Source organism: Pelodiscus sinensis, chromosome 23 (genome assembly GCF_049634645.1).
Source record: "Pelodiscus sinensis isolate JC-2024 chromosome 23, ASM4963464v1, whole genome shotgun sequence".
Classification (NCBI taxonomy): Eukaryota; Metazoa; Chordata; order Testudines; family Trionychidae; genus Pelodiscus; species Pelodiscus sinensis.
The window spans coordinates 10,884,592-10,902,127 of NC_134733.1; the positions used below are offsets into that span (position 1 = coordinate 10,884,592).

The 17,536-nt window shown below is 47.6% G+C and overlaps 1 protein-coding gene and 1 long non-coding RNA gene across 4 annotated transcripts in view; one reads left to right on the plus strand and one right to left on the minus strand.

The window, feature by feature from the left end:
- The window catches only part of LOC142819448 (uncharacterized), a 32,353-nt gene that overhangs the window by 5,298 nt on the left and 9,519 nt on the right, over positions 1-17,536 (plus strand). The gene's annotated exons all lie outside the window — the stretch shown is intronic.
- Positions 5,302-17,447, minus strand: PLA2G2F (phospholipase A2 group IIF). The gene is made up of 5 exons (XM_025189497.2): positions 17,369-17,447; positions 15,464-15,516; positions 10,816-10,960; positions 6,373-6,476; positions 5,302-5,450 (listed from the first exon to the last, which is right to left on the minus strand). The coding sequence occupies exons 1-5, from the start codon at positions 17,413-17,415 to the stop codon at positions 5,302-5,304; spliced, it is 498 nt and encodes a 165-aa protein (XP_025045282.1). The 5' UTR covers positions 17,416-17,447.

Consider the following 17,536-nt stretch of genomic DNA (forward strand, 5'->3'; position numbering starts at 1 on the left):
CGGGGGACGGTGACCAAAACCCTGAGGGGAGTGGGAAAGTCGGATACCGGGAAGAAATGCAGAGAGGAAGGGGCAAGAAAGGAGGACCCATGTTTCGAATGGAGAAGATAGGATGATCAACTGGTTACCTGAAGTGTTTGTACACTAATGCGAGAAGCCTGGGCAATAAACAGGAAGAACTTGAGGTCCTGGCCCAGACCAAGAAATATGATTTAATTGGGATAACAGACTTGGTGGGATGACTCACATGACTGGAGCGCTGTCATGGAAGGGTATAGACTGTTAAGGAACAACAGGCAGGGGAGAAAAGGAGGAGGAGTTGCACTATATGTAAGAGAGCACTACGATTGCTCTGAACTCCAGTATAAAGAGGGAGAAAAACCTGTTGAGAGTCTATGGGTTAAGTTTAAAGGAGCAAACAACAGCAGTGATGTTGTGGTTGATGTTTGCTTCAGGCCACCGAATCAGGTGGATGAAGTAGATGAGGCTTTCTTCGGACAACTGAGCGAAGCTTCCAGATCACAGGCCCTGGTTCTTGTGGGGGACTTTAATCACCCTGACATCTGCTGGGAAACCTATGTGGCAGTACACAGGCAATCCAGGAAGTTTTTGGAGAATGTTGGGGATAACTTCTTGACACAGGTGCTGAAGGATCCGACCAGGGGCCATGCGCAGCTTGACCTTCTGCTCACAAACAGGGAGGAACTAATAGGGGAAGTGGAGGTGTGTGACAACCTGGGAAGCAGTGATCATGAGATGGTAGATTTCAGGATCCTGACCAAAGGAAGAAAAGAGAGTAGTAAAATACACACCTTGGACCTCAAAAAAGCAGATTTTGACTCCCTCTGATGGACAGAATCCCCTGGAATGTTAACATGAAGGGGAAAGGAGTCCAGGACAGCTGGCAGTATTTTAAAGAAGCCTTATTGAAGGCACAGAAAGAAACCATCCCGACATGTAGCAAGAGAGGCAAACATGCTAGGAGACCGGACTGGCTTACAGGGGAAATCCTTGGTAAACTTAAGCACAAAAAGGAAGCTTACAAGAAGTGGAAACTTGGACAAATGACCAGGGAGGCATTTAAAGGTATAGCTCGAGAATGCAGGGGGGTTATCAGGAAGGCGAAAGCGCAAATGGAATTGCGACTGGCTAAGGATGTGAAAGATAACAAGAAGGGTTTCTACAGGCATGTTAACAAGAAGAAGGTGATCAGAGACGGTGTGCGGCCCCTAATGGTAACCTAGTGACAGATGATGTAGGGAAAGCTGAAGTACTCAATGCTTTCTTTGCCTCTGTATTCACGGACAAGTTCGGCTCCTGGACTTCTGCGCCAAGTGACGCAAGATGGGATGAAGATGGACAGCCCATGGTGGGTAAAGAACAGGTTAGGAACTATTTAGAAAAGCTAAACGTACATAAATCCATGGGTCCGGACTTAGTGCATCCGATGGTACTGAGGGAGTTGGCAAATGTCATTGTGGAGCCTTCGGCTATTATCTTTGAAAAGTTGTGGAGATTGGGAGAAATCCCGGATGACTGGAAAAAGGCAAACGTAGTGCCCATCTTCAAAAAAGGGAAGAAGGATGATCCAGGGAACTATAGGCCGGTCAGTCTTACCTCGGTTCCTGGAAAAATCATGGAAGGGATCCTTAAGGAATCCATATTGAGGCACTTGGATGAGAGGAAAGTGATTAGGAATAGTCAGCATGGATTCACAAAGGGCAAGTCGTGCCTGACCAATCTGATTAGATTCTATGATGAGGTAACTGGCTCGGTGGACATGGGGAAGTCAGTGGATGTTATATACCTTGACTTTAGCAAGGCTTTTGATACGGTCTCCCACAATATTCTTGCCAGCAAGTTAAGGGATTGTGGATTGGATAAATGGACGGTAAGATGGATAGAAAGCTGGCTAGAAGGCCGGGCCCAGCGGGTAGTGATCAATGGCTCGATGTCAGGATGGCGGTCGGTTTCTAGCGGAGTAATCCAAGGTTCGGTTCTAGGACCGGTTTTGTTCAATATCTTTATTAATGATCTAGATGAGGGGATGGATTGCACCCTCAGCAAGTTTGCGGATGACACTAAGATGGGGGGAGAGGTAGATAAGCTTAAGGGCAGAGATAGGGTACAGAATGACTTAGACAAATTGGAGGATTGGGCCACAAGAAATCTGATGAGGTTCAACAAGGACAAGTATAGAGTCCTGCACTTGGGACGGAAGAATCCCAAGCATAGTTACAAGCTGGGGACCAACCGGTTAAGTAGTAGCTCTGCAGAAAAGGACCTGGGGGTTACAGTGAATGAGAGGCTAGATATGAGTCAACAGTGTGCCCTTGTAGCCAAGAAGGCTAATGGCATATTAGGTTGCTTTAAGAGCAGCATTGCCAGCAGATCCAGAGGTATCATCATTCCCCTTTATTCGGCTTTGGTGAGGCCGCATCTGGAGTATTGTGTCCAGTTCTGGGCCCCCCACTACAAAAAGGATGTGGACGCATTGGAGAGGGTCCAGCGGAGGGCAACCAAAATGATTAGGGGGTTGGAGCATATGACTTATGAGGAGAGGCTGAGGGACTTGGGTCTGTTTAGTCTGCAGAAGTGAAGAGTGAGGGGGGATTTGATAGCAGCCTTCAACTTCCTGAAGGGAGGTTCCAAAGAGGATGGAGAGAGGCTGTTCTCAGTAGTGACAGATGGCAGAACAAGGAGCAGTGGTCTCAAGTTGTGGTGCGAGAGGTCCAGGTTGGATATTAGGAAAAACTATTTCACTAGGAAGATGGTGAAGCACTGGAATCGGTTACCTAGGGAAGTAGTGGAGTCTCCATCCCTAGAGGTGTTTAAGTCTTGGCTTGACAAAGCCCTGGCCAGGTTGATTTAGTTGGAATTGGTCCTGCCTAGAGCAGGGGGCTGGACTTGATGACCTTCTGAGGTTTCTTCCAGTTCTATGATTCTATGAGTGTAGTATCTGGACTGGGTTCCTGTTTGAAGATGGCCTGATTAAGCAACCCGCCGTGGGATCAAATACTTTGCTCCGTGGGACTCGATTGGATCCAGCCCTTTTTAGGGCTTCTGACACAAAGCTGGGGGGAGAGGCAAAGGCACAAAATGAGATCAAACTAGCTACAGGCATAAAGGGAAACAAGAAGACCTTTTATAAATACATTAAAAGCAAGAGGAAGACCAAGGACAGGGTAGGCCCACTGCGTAGTGAGGAGGGAGAAGCAGTAACAGGGAACTTGGAAATGGCGGAGATGCTCAATGACTTCTTTGTTTCGGTCTTCACCGAGAAGTCTGGAGGTGTGCCTAACGTAGTGAATACAAGCAGAGAGAGGGTAAGTTTAGAAGATAGGATACACAAAGAACAAGTTAAAAATCACTTAGGAAAGTTAGATGTCAGCAAGTCACCAGGTCCTGATGAAATGCATCCCAGGATACTCAAGGAGCTGATAGAGGAGGTATCTGAGCCTTTAGCTATGATCTTTGAAAAATCATGGCAGACAGGGGAGATTCCAGAAGACTGGAAAAGGGCAAATATTGTGCCCATCTATAAAAAGGGGAATAAGAACAACCCAGGAAACTACAGACCAGTCAGTTTAACGTCTGTCCCAGGGAAGATAATGGAGCAGGTAATTAAGGAAATCATATGCAAACACTTGGAAGGTAATAAAGTGATAGGGAATAGCCAGCATGGGTTTGTGACGAACAAGTCATGCCAAACTAATCTGATAGCTTTCTTTGATAAGATAACGAGCCTTGTGGATAAGGGAGAAGCGGTGGATGTCATATACCTAGACTTTAGTAAGGCATTTGATACGGTCTCGCATGATATTCTTATTGATAAACTAGGCAAATATAACTTAGACAGGGCCACGATAAGGTGGGTACATAATTGGCTGGATAACCGTAGTCAGAGTTGTTGTTAACGGTTCTAAATCCTGCTGGAAAGGGATAACAAGTGGAGTTCCTCAAGGGTCTGTTTTGGGACCCGTACTGTTCAATATCTTCATCAATGATGTAGATATTGGGATAGAGAGTACGCTTATTAAGTTTGCAGATGATACCAAACTGGGTGGGGTTGCAACTTCTTTGGAGGATAGGGACATAATTCAAAATGACCTTAGCAAGTTAGAGAAATGGTCAGAGGTAAACAGGATGAGGTTTAATAACGAGAAATGCAAAGTGCTCCACTTAGGAAGGAACAATCAGTTCCATACATACAAGATGGGAAGCGACTGTCTAGGAAGGAGCATGGCAGAAAGGGATCTAGGGGTCATAGTGGACCACAAGTTGAATATGAGTCAACAGTGTGATGCTGTTGCAAAAAAAGCAAATATGATTCTGGGTTGTATCAACAGGTGTGTTGTAAGCAAAACTCATGAAGTCATTCTGCCACTCTACTCTGCACTAGTTAGGCCTCAGCTGGAGTACTGCGTCCAGTTCTGGGCGCCACATTTCAAGAAAGATGTGGAGAAATTGGAAAGGGTACAGAGAAGAGCGACAAGAATGATTAAAGGTTTAGAGAACATGACCTATGAAGCCAGGCTTCATGAACTGGGCTTGTTTAGTTTGGAAAAAAGATTAAGGGGGGACATGATAGCGGTTTTCAAATATCTAAAAGGGTGTCACAAGGAGGAAGGCGAAAATTTGTTCCTCTTGGTTTCTGAGGACAGAACAAGGAGTAATGGGCTTAAAGTGCAGCAGGGGAGGTTTAGATTGGATATTAGGAAAAAGTTCCTAATTGTCAGAGTGGTTAAACAATGGAATAAATTGGCCAGTGAGGTTGTGGAATCCCCATTTCTGGAGATATTTAAGAGTAGGTTAGATAAATGTCTATCAGGAATGGTCTAGACAGTATTTGGTCCTGCCATGAGGGCAGGGGACTGGACTCACTGACCTCTCGAGGTCCCTTCCAGGCCTAGTATTCTATGCTGATTTACAGCAGTTGAGGATCTGGCCTACACTTTAAACGTGGCTGCTTGGTGATCTGTCTGCCTCCCTTTTTGAGAGCCAAAGAAGTGACAGTACTAGTAGAGTTGGTCCTCAAAGTACTGTTCCTCAGAGTTTGATTAGGTGAATAGAAATGAACTGAACAGGTCACTAAAACCCTGCCTGAATACCCCCATAGACAAGGTGCATAAATCCAACTCCTTCTATCATCTTAGCCATCCCCAGGAAAAGATTGCCTCCTTGGTAGCTTGATGCTTTCTTTGAGGGATTGGGGAAGGGACTAGAGTAGAGAACTCTGGAAAGAGGAAACATCTGCGCTTTGCAATCTGTTGTATAGCCAGCTGGCAAGTTAAACTTTATTTAGCAACTGGGGGTAGACCCATTGCAGAATAAATTGATGTAATAACGGTATGCTTTATTATAGGAGCTTGCTTCCTTTCTGAAACACAGGGCTGCTGTCCGGTCGCATTCACAGGCTTCCTTTGCGCATGTGGAGTTATTTATATTCCCTGCAGGAATAAAAGTGTTTAGTTACTCCCTTGTGGTAACTAAAAGGCAAAGGAACCCCATGAGAAGCAAGCATTGAGTAGCTTATTCCTCTGCTGGCCTTCAGCACTTCAGAGGTATGAATGACGTTCAGCAAAACAGGAGCCCAGTTACTGTAATGGTGCCTAGAACATTGTGACACTGCTGTTGGCATGGCAGCAGATGGGACCACTGCACTGGTACCATCGGCATGGGATCTGTGGCTCTGTTGCCAGCTTCAGTGTATTTCCAGATCAGCCGATTCTCCCTGGACTTGTGTAGCCCACTGGTTAGTGAGAGTTATAGTCTCCTGCCTCCCCCTCCCTCCTGCTGTAGTCCCCAGAGTCTGTGTTACTGCCCTGGCTACAGAGCTTTAGCTCAAGCTGTAGCAGCTCATGTGTCTGCTCAGGAGGTCCCTGGCTCAGTTTCCAGTGTGTTAGCCGAGACCCATCACTCTCACTTGGGTGTTGTGGGTATAAAATGCTAACAAATCAGAATGGCAACATGTTACACTCTCTAAGTGTAAATACAGATGAGACAGTGGAACTGAACAGCACTGCTGATCCATCACAGCTGCCTGTAGTGGAACTGGCTCAGTCATCCCAGCTCACTGGTCCCTTACCATCGTCCTTCCACTCTCATTGCAGGATCCTAATTGCCTTGGAGGTATCATAACCTGTTGTGATAAGGGGTTGGTGAGGAGGAACCAGAAGGACATGAAATACTTCACCGACTCCTTCCTCCCCCTCCCCCACCCCAAAATTAGCTGTCCTTTAAGTGTTTTGCTTTTTCCCAAAAGACTCTCTGGAACAAATATTTCCTAGAGAAACAATGTCACTGTAAAAGTTTCAAGCAAGTGAACAAGACATCCACGGCCAATTCAGCCGCACAGAGAATGCTACTCACAGCAGATAATGTCTTCATTGATGATGGAGTATTGATAAAGATCAAAATATGGATGACAGCTTGGGTTTAACTTGTTATAGCAGCAATCATGGGCATGACAGCACCTTCAAGGAGACAAACACAGGAATAAGAGAGGAAAAGGTAATCAGGTGATGTAATGCCTACTTGAGGGGAGAGTGGTGGGGGAGTCTTGTTTTGGAAGAGCACCCAGCAGCCCAGATGTTTATCCCAACTGATGTTTTTAGCTCTGCTCTGTGCCTCAAATCCAGTTCTTGTCCAGAGCTGGGTGAAACTTTTGGAACAAAATTTCTTTTCAGCAATAAATGCAAATATGAGTTAATTGGAACATTCTGTGAATTCCTGTTGGATTTGCTGAATAGCTTCAGTTGGGGTAGAGCCTTCAAAGCTGTTTAGGAAAAACTCAAATATTTCACTTCAAAACAAACTGTTCTGATTTTTTTTATTCATAATTGTTTTAAAATTTCCTTTAATTAAAAAAAAAACCTTAAAGTGCCCAAAATCAAATGCAAACAAAACACTAGCTCAACTGAAAACATTTGTTTTGATTTTTTTTAAAGTTCTGGGGTAGAAGGTATGCTAAGGTGATAGTATATGCATTTTTGGGGGGAAGACAGTGAACCAAAAATCCATTAGACTGACAACTCCCTGGGGGCAGGGCCTGAGGGTATGTCTACACTACCCCGCTAGTTCGAACTAGCGGGGTAATGTATGCATACCGCACTTGCTAATGAAGCCCGGGATTTGAATTTCCCGGGCTTCATTAGCATAAGCGGGGAGCCGCCATTTTTAAATCCCCGCTGCTTCGAACCCCGTGTAGCGCGGCTACACGGGGCTCGAACTAGGTAGTTCGGACTAGGGTCCTATTCCGAACTACCGTTACTCCTCGTGAAATAGGCACCCTAGTCCGAGCTACCTAGTTCGAGCCCCGTGTAGCCGCGCTACACGGGGTTCGAAGCAGCGGGGATTTAAAAATGGCGGCTCCCCGCTTATGCTAATGAAGCCCGGGAAATTCAAATCCCGGGCTTCATTAGCAAGTGCGGTATGCATACATTACCCCACTAGTTCGAACTAGCGGGGTAGTGTAGACATACCCTGACTCTGTTCTATGTGTGAGCGGGGTCAGGGTAAACTCTATCCTGACATCTGGTGGTGAACTGTGGCAAGTGGTGCAAAGAGGCTTCAGGGGCTGAGCCAAATTTGCATGGACACACCCACCCTGTCTAGTATGTGCTCACAGCAGCCCAAATGGTCACTTTGGCCACTGTGGGATCCCCAGTCTCTCTGTTATTGAGGCAGGGGGGATAAAAGTGTTGTTACCCTGATTAGGCAAATCAAGGACAATGGAATGGTGGAACTGTTTATGACAGAGGGATTCGTCATAAACTAAGTAGCACTTGCTAGACAAGGGGCATGGGTTCCAAACCAAGTCAAATTGAAAGAAGGTGGACCTTGTCTGTGGGCTTGAACAACACTGATTGCACCTCCTCATTGCTCCAGTGTGGAATATCAGACCCTATGCCACCAGTACTCCCAGTTACCTTCGTGACACTACGGATTTCCTGAGAAAACTACAATGCATAGGTGATCTTCCAGAAAACACCATCCTAGCCACCATGGATGTAGAGGCTCTCTACACAAACATCCCACATGCAGATGGAGTACAAGCTGTCAGGAACAGTATTCCTGATGATGCCACAGCACAACTGGTGGCTGAACTCTGTGAATTTATCCTCACACACAACTATTTCAGATTTGGTGACAACATATACCTCCAGACCAGTGGCACTGCTATGGGCACCCGCATGGCCCCACAATACGCCAACATTTTTATGGCTGACCTGGAACAACGCTTCCTCAGCTATCGTCCACTTACACCCCTTCTCTACCTACGCTACATCGATGACATCTTCATCATCTGGACCCATGGGAAGGAGACTCTGGAAGAATTTCACCATGATTTCAACAGCTTCCACCCCACCATCAACCTCAGCATGGACCAATCTACACGGGAGGTCCATTTCCTGGACACCACGATACAAATAAGTGACGGTCATATCAATACCACCCTATACAGAAAACCTACCGACCGCTATACTTACCTGCATGCCTCCAGTTTCCATCCCGGACACACCACACGATCCATTGTTTACAGCCAAGCACTGAGGTACAACCGCATATGCTCCAACCCCTCAGACAGAGACCTACACCTACAAGACCTTCAACAAGCATTCTGTAAACTGCGATATCCACACAAGGAAGTGAGGAGACAGATTGACAGAGCCAGACGTGTACCCAGAAGCCTCCTGCTACGGGACAAGCCCAAGAAAGAAACCAACAGAACACCACTGGCCATCACCTATAGTCCCCAGCTAAAACCTCTCCAACGCATCATTAGTGATCTTCAGCCCATCCTGGACAATGATCCCTCGCTCTCACAGGCCTTGGGAGGTAGGCCGGTCCTTGCCCACAGACAACCCGCCAACCTGAAGCATATTCTCACCAGCAACTACACACCGCACCATAATAACTCGAACTCAGGAACCAATCCTTGCAACAAACCTCGGTGCCAACTCTGCCCACATATATACACCAGCAACACCATCACAGGACCTAACCAGATCAGCCATACTGTCACTGGTACATTCTCCTGCACATCCACCAACGTAATATATACCATCATGTGCCAACAATGCCCCACTGCTATATACATCGGCCAAACAGGACAGTCCCTACGTAAAAGAATCAATGGACACAAATCTGATATTAGGAATGGCAACATACAAAAACCTGTAGGGGAACACTTCAATCTTCCTGGACACACAATTGCAGATCTAAAAGTAGCCATCCTGCAGCAAAAAAACTTCAGGACCAGACTTCAAAGAGAAACTGCTGAGCTACAGTTCATCTTTAAGTTTGACACAATCAACTCTGGATTAAACAAAGACTGTGAATGGCTTGCTAACTACAAAAGCAGCTTCTATTCTCTTGGAATTCACACCTCCAGATCAGCTGCTAGAAGTGGGCCTCATCCTCCTTGATTGGATCCACCTGGTCATCTCCAGCCTGATCCTGGCCTGCATATTTATTCCTGCCTCTGGAAATTTCCACTACATGCATCTGACGAAGTGGGTCTTTGCCCACGAAAGCTTATGCTCCTACACTTCAGTTAGTCTATAAGGTGCCACAGGACTCCTCGTCGCTTTTGCAGATTCAGACTAACACGGCTACCCCTCTGAGAGTTAATTTGGATTCCATTAGGAGTCTAGTTGTGAGCTGTGGAGTTAGCTTCACTGTGGGCCAGTATAGCACTAGTGCTAAGGCTCCTCAGTTATGAGCTGGAATCATTGTGTGCTGTGGGGAAACCTGGTGAGAGCTGAAATCACTGTGTGGTGCGGGGAGCCTGGTACTAAGCTGCTGGGCTATTAGCAGAGCAGCTTGCAAGGGACAACCAGCAAGTGCAGGCGGACAGCAGAGTGGCTGATGGGGATGACCTGACCTGCGGCAGAATTGGAGCAGAGTGGCTGATGGGGATGACCTGACCTGCGGCAGAAGTGGAGCAGAAGCGGCAGCGGAACAGAGCTCGGTACCAGGAGCCATCTTTATCGATCCCCCCCACTGCTCCAGGATCACGGTGTATCGATCAGGTGAACTTTTGAACCCTGGGGCTCACCGCCACTCCAGGTTGGGATGGTGAAACCCTGCCGGGTGAACTTTTGAACCCTGGGGTGGAACCCGGGGCAGAGACTTTTGGGGTGTTGGACTTTTAGGACTTTGGGGGGGATTTGTGGCAGGAGGGAGGCCCTTTGCTCATGTTTGGTCTGTAAATCCAAGTTGTGGTGTTTCCCCAATTTAATGATGATGTCGATTACCTCATATTATTAAAGGTTTGCTACTATACTGAGGCTCTGTGCTTGCGAGAGAGGAAGAATTGCCTCTGTATGTAAGATTTCCCAGGTCACTGGGTGGGAGCTCGAGCCAGTGTTGTATTACCTTGTTGGGAGGAGACCCCTAGATACTGAACCCGGCCCTTGCTGCTATTTACTTGGCCTGGCAGAAGGGTTACATATGTACGTACTATACAGCACCTAGCACAAAGGAGCCCATCCTGAATTAGGACCCCCTTGTGGTAGAATACCAATACATACTAATCACACAACTGTACTGGCCCTTTAAAGATTGTGGGGGGTGAATTAGCCCTGTGTGCCTTCACTACAAAAGTTTTTCCATTCTCACAATAAGCTGGAGAATTGACACATGGCACCTGTAAAGGGCTTAGTGCAACTGCAAACCTAGATTTTAGATGAGAGTTTTCAAGCTCAGTTAACAAAATCAGTGCATTACTAAAATTAGTATTCATGCCAGGATTAATAATAATGGATGCAACTATTGATACCAGCAGCCCCGCCATGAATCAAAACTTACCAGTCAGTCTTATCCAGAGGCTGCCCTCTCCCACCCAGTCCACAGTGGCATCCATACCCATTGTAGGAAAGGAGAGCACTTTTCCTAGTAACTGTCCGGATCATGAGTTTGAAATCAAGGAGGCTGCTGAGAGTCGTGGTCAAAACTGCAAAAGAGCAGAAGGGGCTTCTGAGGACTTTTTAAGGTGATATTTTTGCTTTCCAGACGAATCCTTTCCCCCAGTTCCTCACTGACATGGAGGGAGGCCAAAATCGCTCAGGCCATGTCTATACTAGGAAACTAGTTCAAAGTATCGAAATGTGACTTAAGTCCTGATTTTACAAAATCAAACGGGAGTCTCGAAATTAGTCCGAGGCAGGCTCCGTTAATGTGGGCGTGCTACTTTGACTTGGTGCCTCAAGAAGCACTGGTGCGTAATTAACTTGAATTACTCTGGGGAATAGTTATTTTGAAATAATGGCACTGGAGTGCCCACACTACCACTATTTTGAAATAATGATTTCAAAATTAGTCATTCCCTGAAGAAAGCAAGGAGTACAGATTTCAAAATAAAGGGCCACTGATTTAGAAATAACGGGCTTGGTAGTTGAAACAAAATACAGGTTGATGTAGCACTTTAAAGACTAACAAGATGGTTTATTAGATGATGAGCTTTCGTGGGCCAGACCCACTTCCTCAGATCAGGTTTTGATCTGAGGAAGTGGGTCTGGCCCACGAAAGCACATCATCTAACAAGATGGTTTATTAGTCTTTAAAGTGCTACATCATCCTGTATTTTGTTTCAGCTACACCAGAGTAACATGGCTACATTTCTATCACTATTGTACGGGCTTGGTAGTGTGAGTGCTCCACTTATAAATTCAGCCTATTTTGAAATAACACCCTAGCGTAGACTATAGGGCTGTGTCTACACTGGCATCTTTTTCCGGAAATGCTTAAAACGGAACAGTTTTCCGTTAGAAGTATTTCCGGAAAAAGAGCGTCTACATTGGCAGGATGCTTTTCCGGAAAAGCTCTTTTTCCGGAAAAGCGTCCGCGGCCAATGTAGATGCGCTTTTCCGGAAAAAAGCCCCGATCGTCATTTTCGCGATCGGGGCTTTTTTGCGGAAAACACTACTGTGCTGTCTACACTGGCCCTTTTCCGGAACAGTTTTCCGGAAAAAGGACTTTTGCCCGAGCAGGAGCAGCATAGTTTTTCCGGAAAAGCAGCTGAAGTAGGAATAAGAGATCCTCCAGAAAAGGGCTTTATTCCGGAGGATCGCGCCAGTCTGGACGCTCTTTTCCGGCTTTTCCCCAAGCCGGAAAAAAAGCGGCGGCCATGTTTATTTAAATCCCGCGGGGGATATTTAAATCCCCCACGGATTTCCCTATTCCAAAGTTAGAAATTAGCATGCCTCTTCCGAAGAAGGGGCCAGTGTAGACACAGCCTTACAGTAAATCGTCACTGCTTTTCCGGAAATTCAAGGGGCCAGTGTAGACAGCTCGCAGCTTATTCCGGAAAAGCGGCTGCTTTTCCAGAATAAGTGGCCCAGTGTAGACACAGCCCAGCTGAGTGGGGACTGTGGTGCTATTGCTGCTGTATCCTAGAACACAGAGGAAAGGCAGGCTAGTGATCAGCCTCTTCCAGGGATTCAGGAGATACAAGTTCATTTCCTGTTCTGCTACAGGAACTGAAACGAACAAGTCATTTAGAGCTGAATATGCAAAAGGAGATGGGACCAGGGTTTGGGCATTTATGGCCACTGTGATGTACAAAACTCCTGCTGAAATCCTGTAGGTGCCTAAGTGTTGTGTGGCTGGTTCAGAGGTTATTTTTGTATAAGTTCTCTCCGTGCCTGTGAGCATGTGCACTGAGGCTTCCCTGGAGGGCTAGATCCTCATCTCCTACCTAAGCCCCAGAGCAATTCTCAGCCACTCAGTCACCTAACTTGCACATGGTGCCTGATCCACTAGGGGTGCTCAAAGCAGGCCCCTCAGGCAAGTTCACACAAGAATGACACTGGCAACCAAATGCCTTGTAACTTTTGGCCAGGATGCTCCCCTGAGGAAAAAGAAGGGATTTGAATAGGGATCTGCCACCTCTCAGGCAGTTGCTCCGATCATGGGGATATGGGGAATCCCTCAATTGCTCCGGCTGAAAATGTTGCACACTGGATAACGGACGAGTCATTAAAGCAAAGAGACTAGATCCTGGGTCTCTCCAAAGCCGTCCAGTCCATAGGACGGATCGGGGTGGTCGCCCCAAGCGCTAGGCTTTGGGGGGCCTCATGGAAGCTGCCTCAACTCTCCTAGAGACAGAACAGCCCCCCCGTTCATATGGGGGACTGTTTACAGGGCCCAGGGCAGCCTGGGGGATTACCTGAGGCTGGAGTGGCACAGGGCAGCAGCAGGGGTTGGCCCCTGGTACTCAGCCTGGCAGCAGAAGCCCGGGAAGCAGAGCGAAGCACACAGCAGCCTGCTACGCTGCCCTCTCCCTGCTGGGTCATTCCACTTCACTATGGCGGCAGGAATGGGAGCACCCCGGGCCCTGCCCTCTGTGCTCTGCTCCACCGAGCTCTGCGTCGCTCGGGTGAGCGGAGGAGGGTGGGCCAGGGCACGTTGCTTCCCGCCACCCCCCAGTGAAGCAGAGTGAGCTGGTTGGGAGAGGGCGGTGGAGCAGCACAAGCTGCTGGGTGACACCAATTCCTCAGCTCCTGCTGCCACAGTGAGTGAGTACAGAGTGGGGGAAACTCAGCTACCACCCCATGCTAGGCCCCAAGGTAATCCCCCCAGGTCACATAGCTAGGGGTGCAGGGTTTTAGGGAGGGGGGTACAAGGAGGACAGCAAAGGGTAGAGCATGGGGGAGGGTTGTCCAGGGCCCCACACCTCTCTAAGGATGACCCTAGTCTCTCACATTTTGTGTGAGTGCCCTTATCCCTGTGAGTGGTGTGGGGCTTAGCACCTAGGGTTGCCAGGTGTCTGGTTTTCACCCGGACAGTCCACTATTTGTGGGCTCCGTCCGGTAAAAAAAAAAAAAAAACAGGAAATACGGGACATGTGAAATGTCCGGTATTTCCTGTTTCCCTGGGACGGAAGCCCGGCAGGGACTTCCAGCGGGGGAGTGAGGAGCATGGCAGAGTCTAGTGAAGGGCCATTTCTGTGTGCCCACCAAGTGTTCGGGGCTGGCCCCCCCCTTAGGCGCACGGTGCAAGGGCTGTGCCGGCCCGTGGGCGCGCGGCGTATGGGCGGCCCCACCCCCAGGTGCATGGCGCACGGGCTGTGCCGGCCCCGGGCTCATGGCTCAGGAGCGGCGCCAGCCACGGGTGCATGGTGCATGGGTGCTGCCGGTTCCTGGGCGCGTGGCTCAGAAGCAGCGCTGGCCCCGGGCACGCAGCACATGGGCTGTTCCGGCCCTGGGCACGTGGTGTATGAGTGACGCCAGACCCAGGCGTGCGGCCCCACTCCCTAGTGCGTGTGTGGCCCCACCCTGGGTGCCTAGCATGTGAGCAGCCCCGCCCCCGGGCACCTGGCAGCCCCAAAAAGTTGGGGGCCACTGGTCTAGACACACCTTAAGTGTCTAACTCAGGCTCTGTGTATCGTAGTGGTTTATCCTAGGTACCTGATGCCTCTTGTGCATTCAGGCCTTACTCTCTCTGCATCAGTTCCCTGTCTGTGTTAGGGTGGTCAAAGTTCTTGCCTTCCTCACATGGAAGGATAGAGACACTTGGATACCAGGGCAATAGGGTCTATATAAGCAGGCCATCTGCCCTGGCATGTGTTCTGCCTGACACTGAAATAGTCTCATGATGTCAAAGAGGTGAGTGAAGGGCAGTTCAGAAGCTAACAGCAGCTGTGACTCAAACAGAAGCCCTGGAGAATATGGGGAGCTGAGCTGTAAATAGATGAGCGTGTTCTGGGGGTCTGTGATGCTCTCTGCTGTACGTGGTACAAACAAGCTAACCTCATCAGACATGACACAGTCAAGGCATCGGATGACTATGACATCCCCTAGCACAGTGTTTCTCAACCAGTGGTACGAGAACCCTTGGGGTACTTGAGAGAAGTCTGGGGGGGGGGTATTTGGAGAAAACTTCAGCATTTTATTATTTTTGTACTTTTTACACCCACAAATTTCATCACCCGCCCAGCTACAATTAAGTTGTTTAAACAAATGTGTTGCAATGGTAGAAAAAAAATGTCTGAAAACTGTAGGTATTGGGGGTACTTATATATAGATATTTAAAGGGATATTTTATTTTTTTTAAAAAGGTTGAGAAACACTGCAGTAGAAGAAAAGAGCATCTCTAGTGACAGGCACTAGTGCAAAGAGGGGAGGAAAACATCATGTCAGACCACTTCTTGTAAAGTGGCTCTGACCCTTAACCCCAGCAGATGGCTCAGCAGTGTTTTTTCCACAATTTTTGTATAAAGAGGGGCCAGAACCTCTGTTCTGAAGAGCCCTGAATTGTGGGCAGGTATGAAAGCCTAGTGCAGATCTGGAGTTCACTAGTGGGCCTAACCCAGGACTGATCTGTGGAGCCTTCAGAATATGAACCCTTAGCTTGGGCCACGCTGTAGTTCCTTGGCAAGATGGTGGTCACTTGGCTGATTGATGCCAGTTGGCCTGCCTCTGGAGATGGATGGGAGTGTGGGGTTTCCAGTACTCACTGCTGGCTGCCAGTATTGCCATTGGGAAGAGTTTCCACATGTCCATGTAGAACCTGAGGAAGAAATAGATTCTGGGGTCACATCTGGAGCCAAGTGACAATTTTCAGATGAGTAGCAAATTTAAAAAAATACCATTGGGGTAACTAATTATTAAATACTCCTGGAGGAACTAATTATTTGCAAATTTGGATCAAATTTAGAGAAGAGTTTGGTTGAACAAAAGATTGAGGGCAGGGAGGGAGTCCAGAAGACTAATTGGTTCATTTTGACATTTTTGGAACTAGCTAGATCAACTACATTTGTTTGTTTGCTTTTTACAAAAACGTCTTTGGAGTCAAACAAAATATTTTTTGACCCCAAATGACTTTTTTTTTCAAATTGCTAGCCCAAATGGAGGGAAATAATCAGTTATTCACTCAGCTCTAATAATGTTACAGCTGCAGACCAATGTTCAATGACAGCTGTATGATTCGGGGAACAAGTTCCTCAAATAATTCCAGACCAAGGTTTCAAATGCACCCGGTAACAGAGAAGCCGGAAGTGTTCTCACAGCCACCTGTTGGTGTTCTCCTTTCCTTTAAATGGACTTACTGCCTTAGGAATGAATTTCCTACAGTCCCTGCCGTAGCCAAAAAGCTGCTGATCTAAGGGAATCCTTCAGCTGATGCATCAGCTGTCTCTAAGTGAGATAATTCAGAGCATCCCTGGAGTTCATTAGTTCTCCCTCCCCCTGGAATCCACTGTGCCTGTGATACTTGAGTTCTGGTATAACCAGAGGAACACCAGAGAGCTGTCCCTTTGTGGGGGTGAGAAGGGAAAAGGCAGGGAAATGACTGGGCATTCACTGGGGCGGGGAGGTAGGGGGACACAAAAGCTGATCAGTCAGTCCCTTCTTTATATTCTGCCTCATAAAATGATAACAAAGGCTCCAGCCTGTGAAATCAAAGACCGGTTCAATTTGAACCTGCAAAAGGAGTGTTCACACAGCATATGGGCTGTGTGTGGAAGTCACCATGACTGGAGATTAGTAAGTGAACTGCTGAGGATTGATTTTTAAAAGGTCTTTATGACCATAGTTAACACTTGCAGCTATGAAAGCTAAAGGTAATGCTCACGGTGCAGGGTGTCCACTTGTCTCCGTCTGGGTCAGGGTAATACAGCAATGTACCACATAGCATAAATAGCCATAAGAACCCTTTGAGGGGGAGAATCGCCTCCCACTGGGAGGGTGACAGCCTGACACTAGGTCAGCGCAGTCTGCTCCTGAATGCCTGTGTTCTTACCCGTAACCCCAATGCAACGGGGTTTGTGGTTCAGCGTGGCCCAGTTCAGATTGGCCACGAACCTGGATCGCCATGGCATCCATTACCCTCTTGAAGAAGTGCACAGTACACGTTCTAGCACCCAGGGTATGTCTACACTGTAGAGTTTTTCTGGAAAAACGGTTGTTTTTCAGGAAAAACTACACTTATAACCACAGTGCAATTGCGTTCTTTTGACAGAAAGTCGAAAACGCAGGGGGTTTTCCAACAGCAGTAAACCTCTTTCTACGAGAAAGAAGCCATTTTGAAAGAGCTCTTTTGAAAAAAGGTGTGTGGGGACTGGGAAGAGAGAGTCTTTTTTCGAAAGACGAGGCCTCCGGGAAAAAGCACAGGAGCTCTGGTGGCTACTCCATCCACAGCAATCAGAAATTAAATACAAGATAGCGTCCAATGTGGATGCCCTTTCGAAAAAGCAGATTGCTTTTTCGATGCACTTTTGCTGTGTGGACTCTCTCTTTCGAAAGTTTTTCCAGAAAAGCTTCTTCCGAAAGAAGCCTGCAGTCTAGACATAGCCCCAGTCCCATTTCCACTCCTGCCCTCGCATTCCTACCCCAGTGCTCTTTCATCATGACACTCCACATACCTTAGGGCTTGATTCCCACCCACCCCCACTTTCCAGTTCTCCATCATGATACTCCACACACCTCAGACTCTCATCACAATAATTCTACATCCATGTCGCCAGCTGTGGTTCCCATTTCATTCCAGCAACCTTTGTCTCCATTATCCTGCACCATTCCAAGCCCTCTTG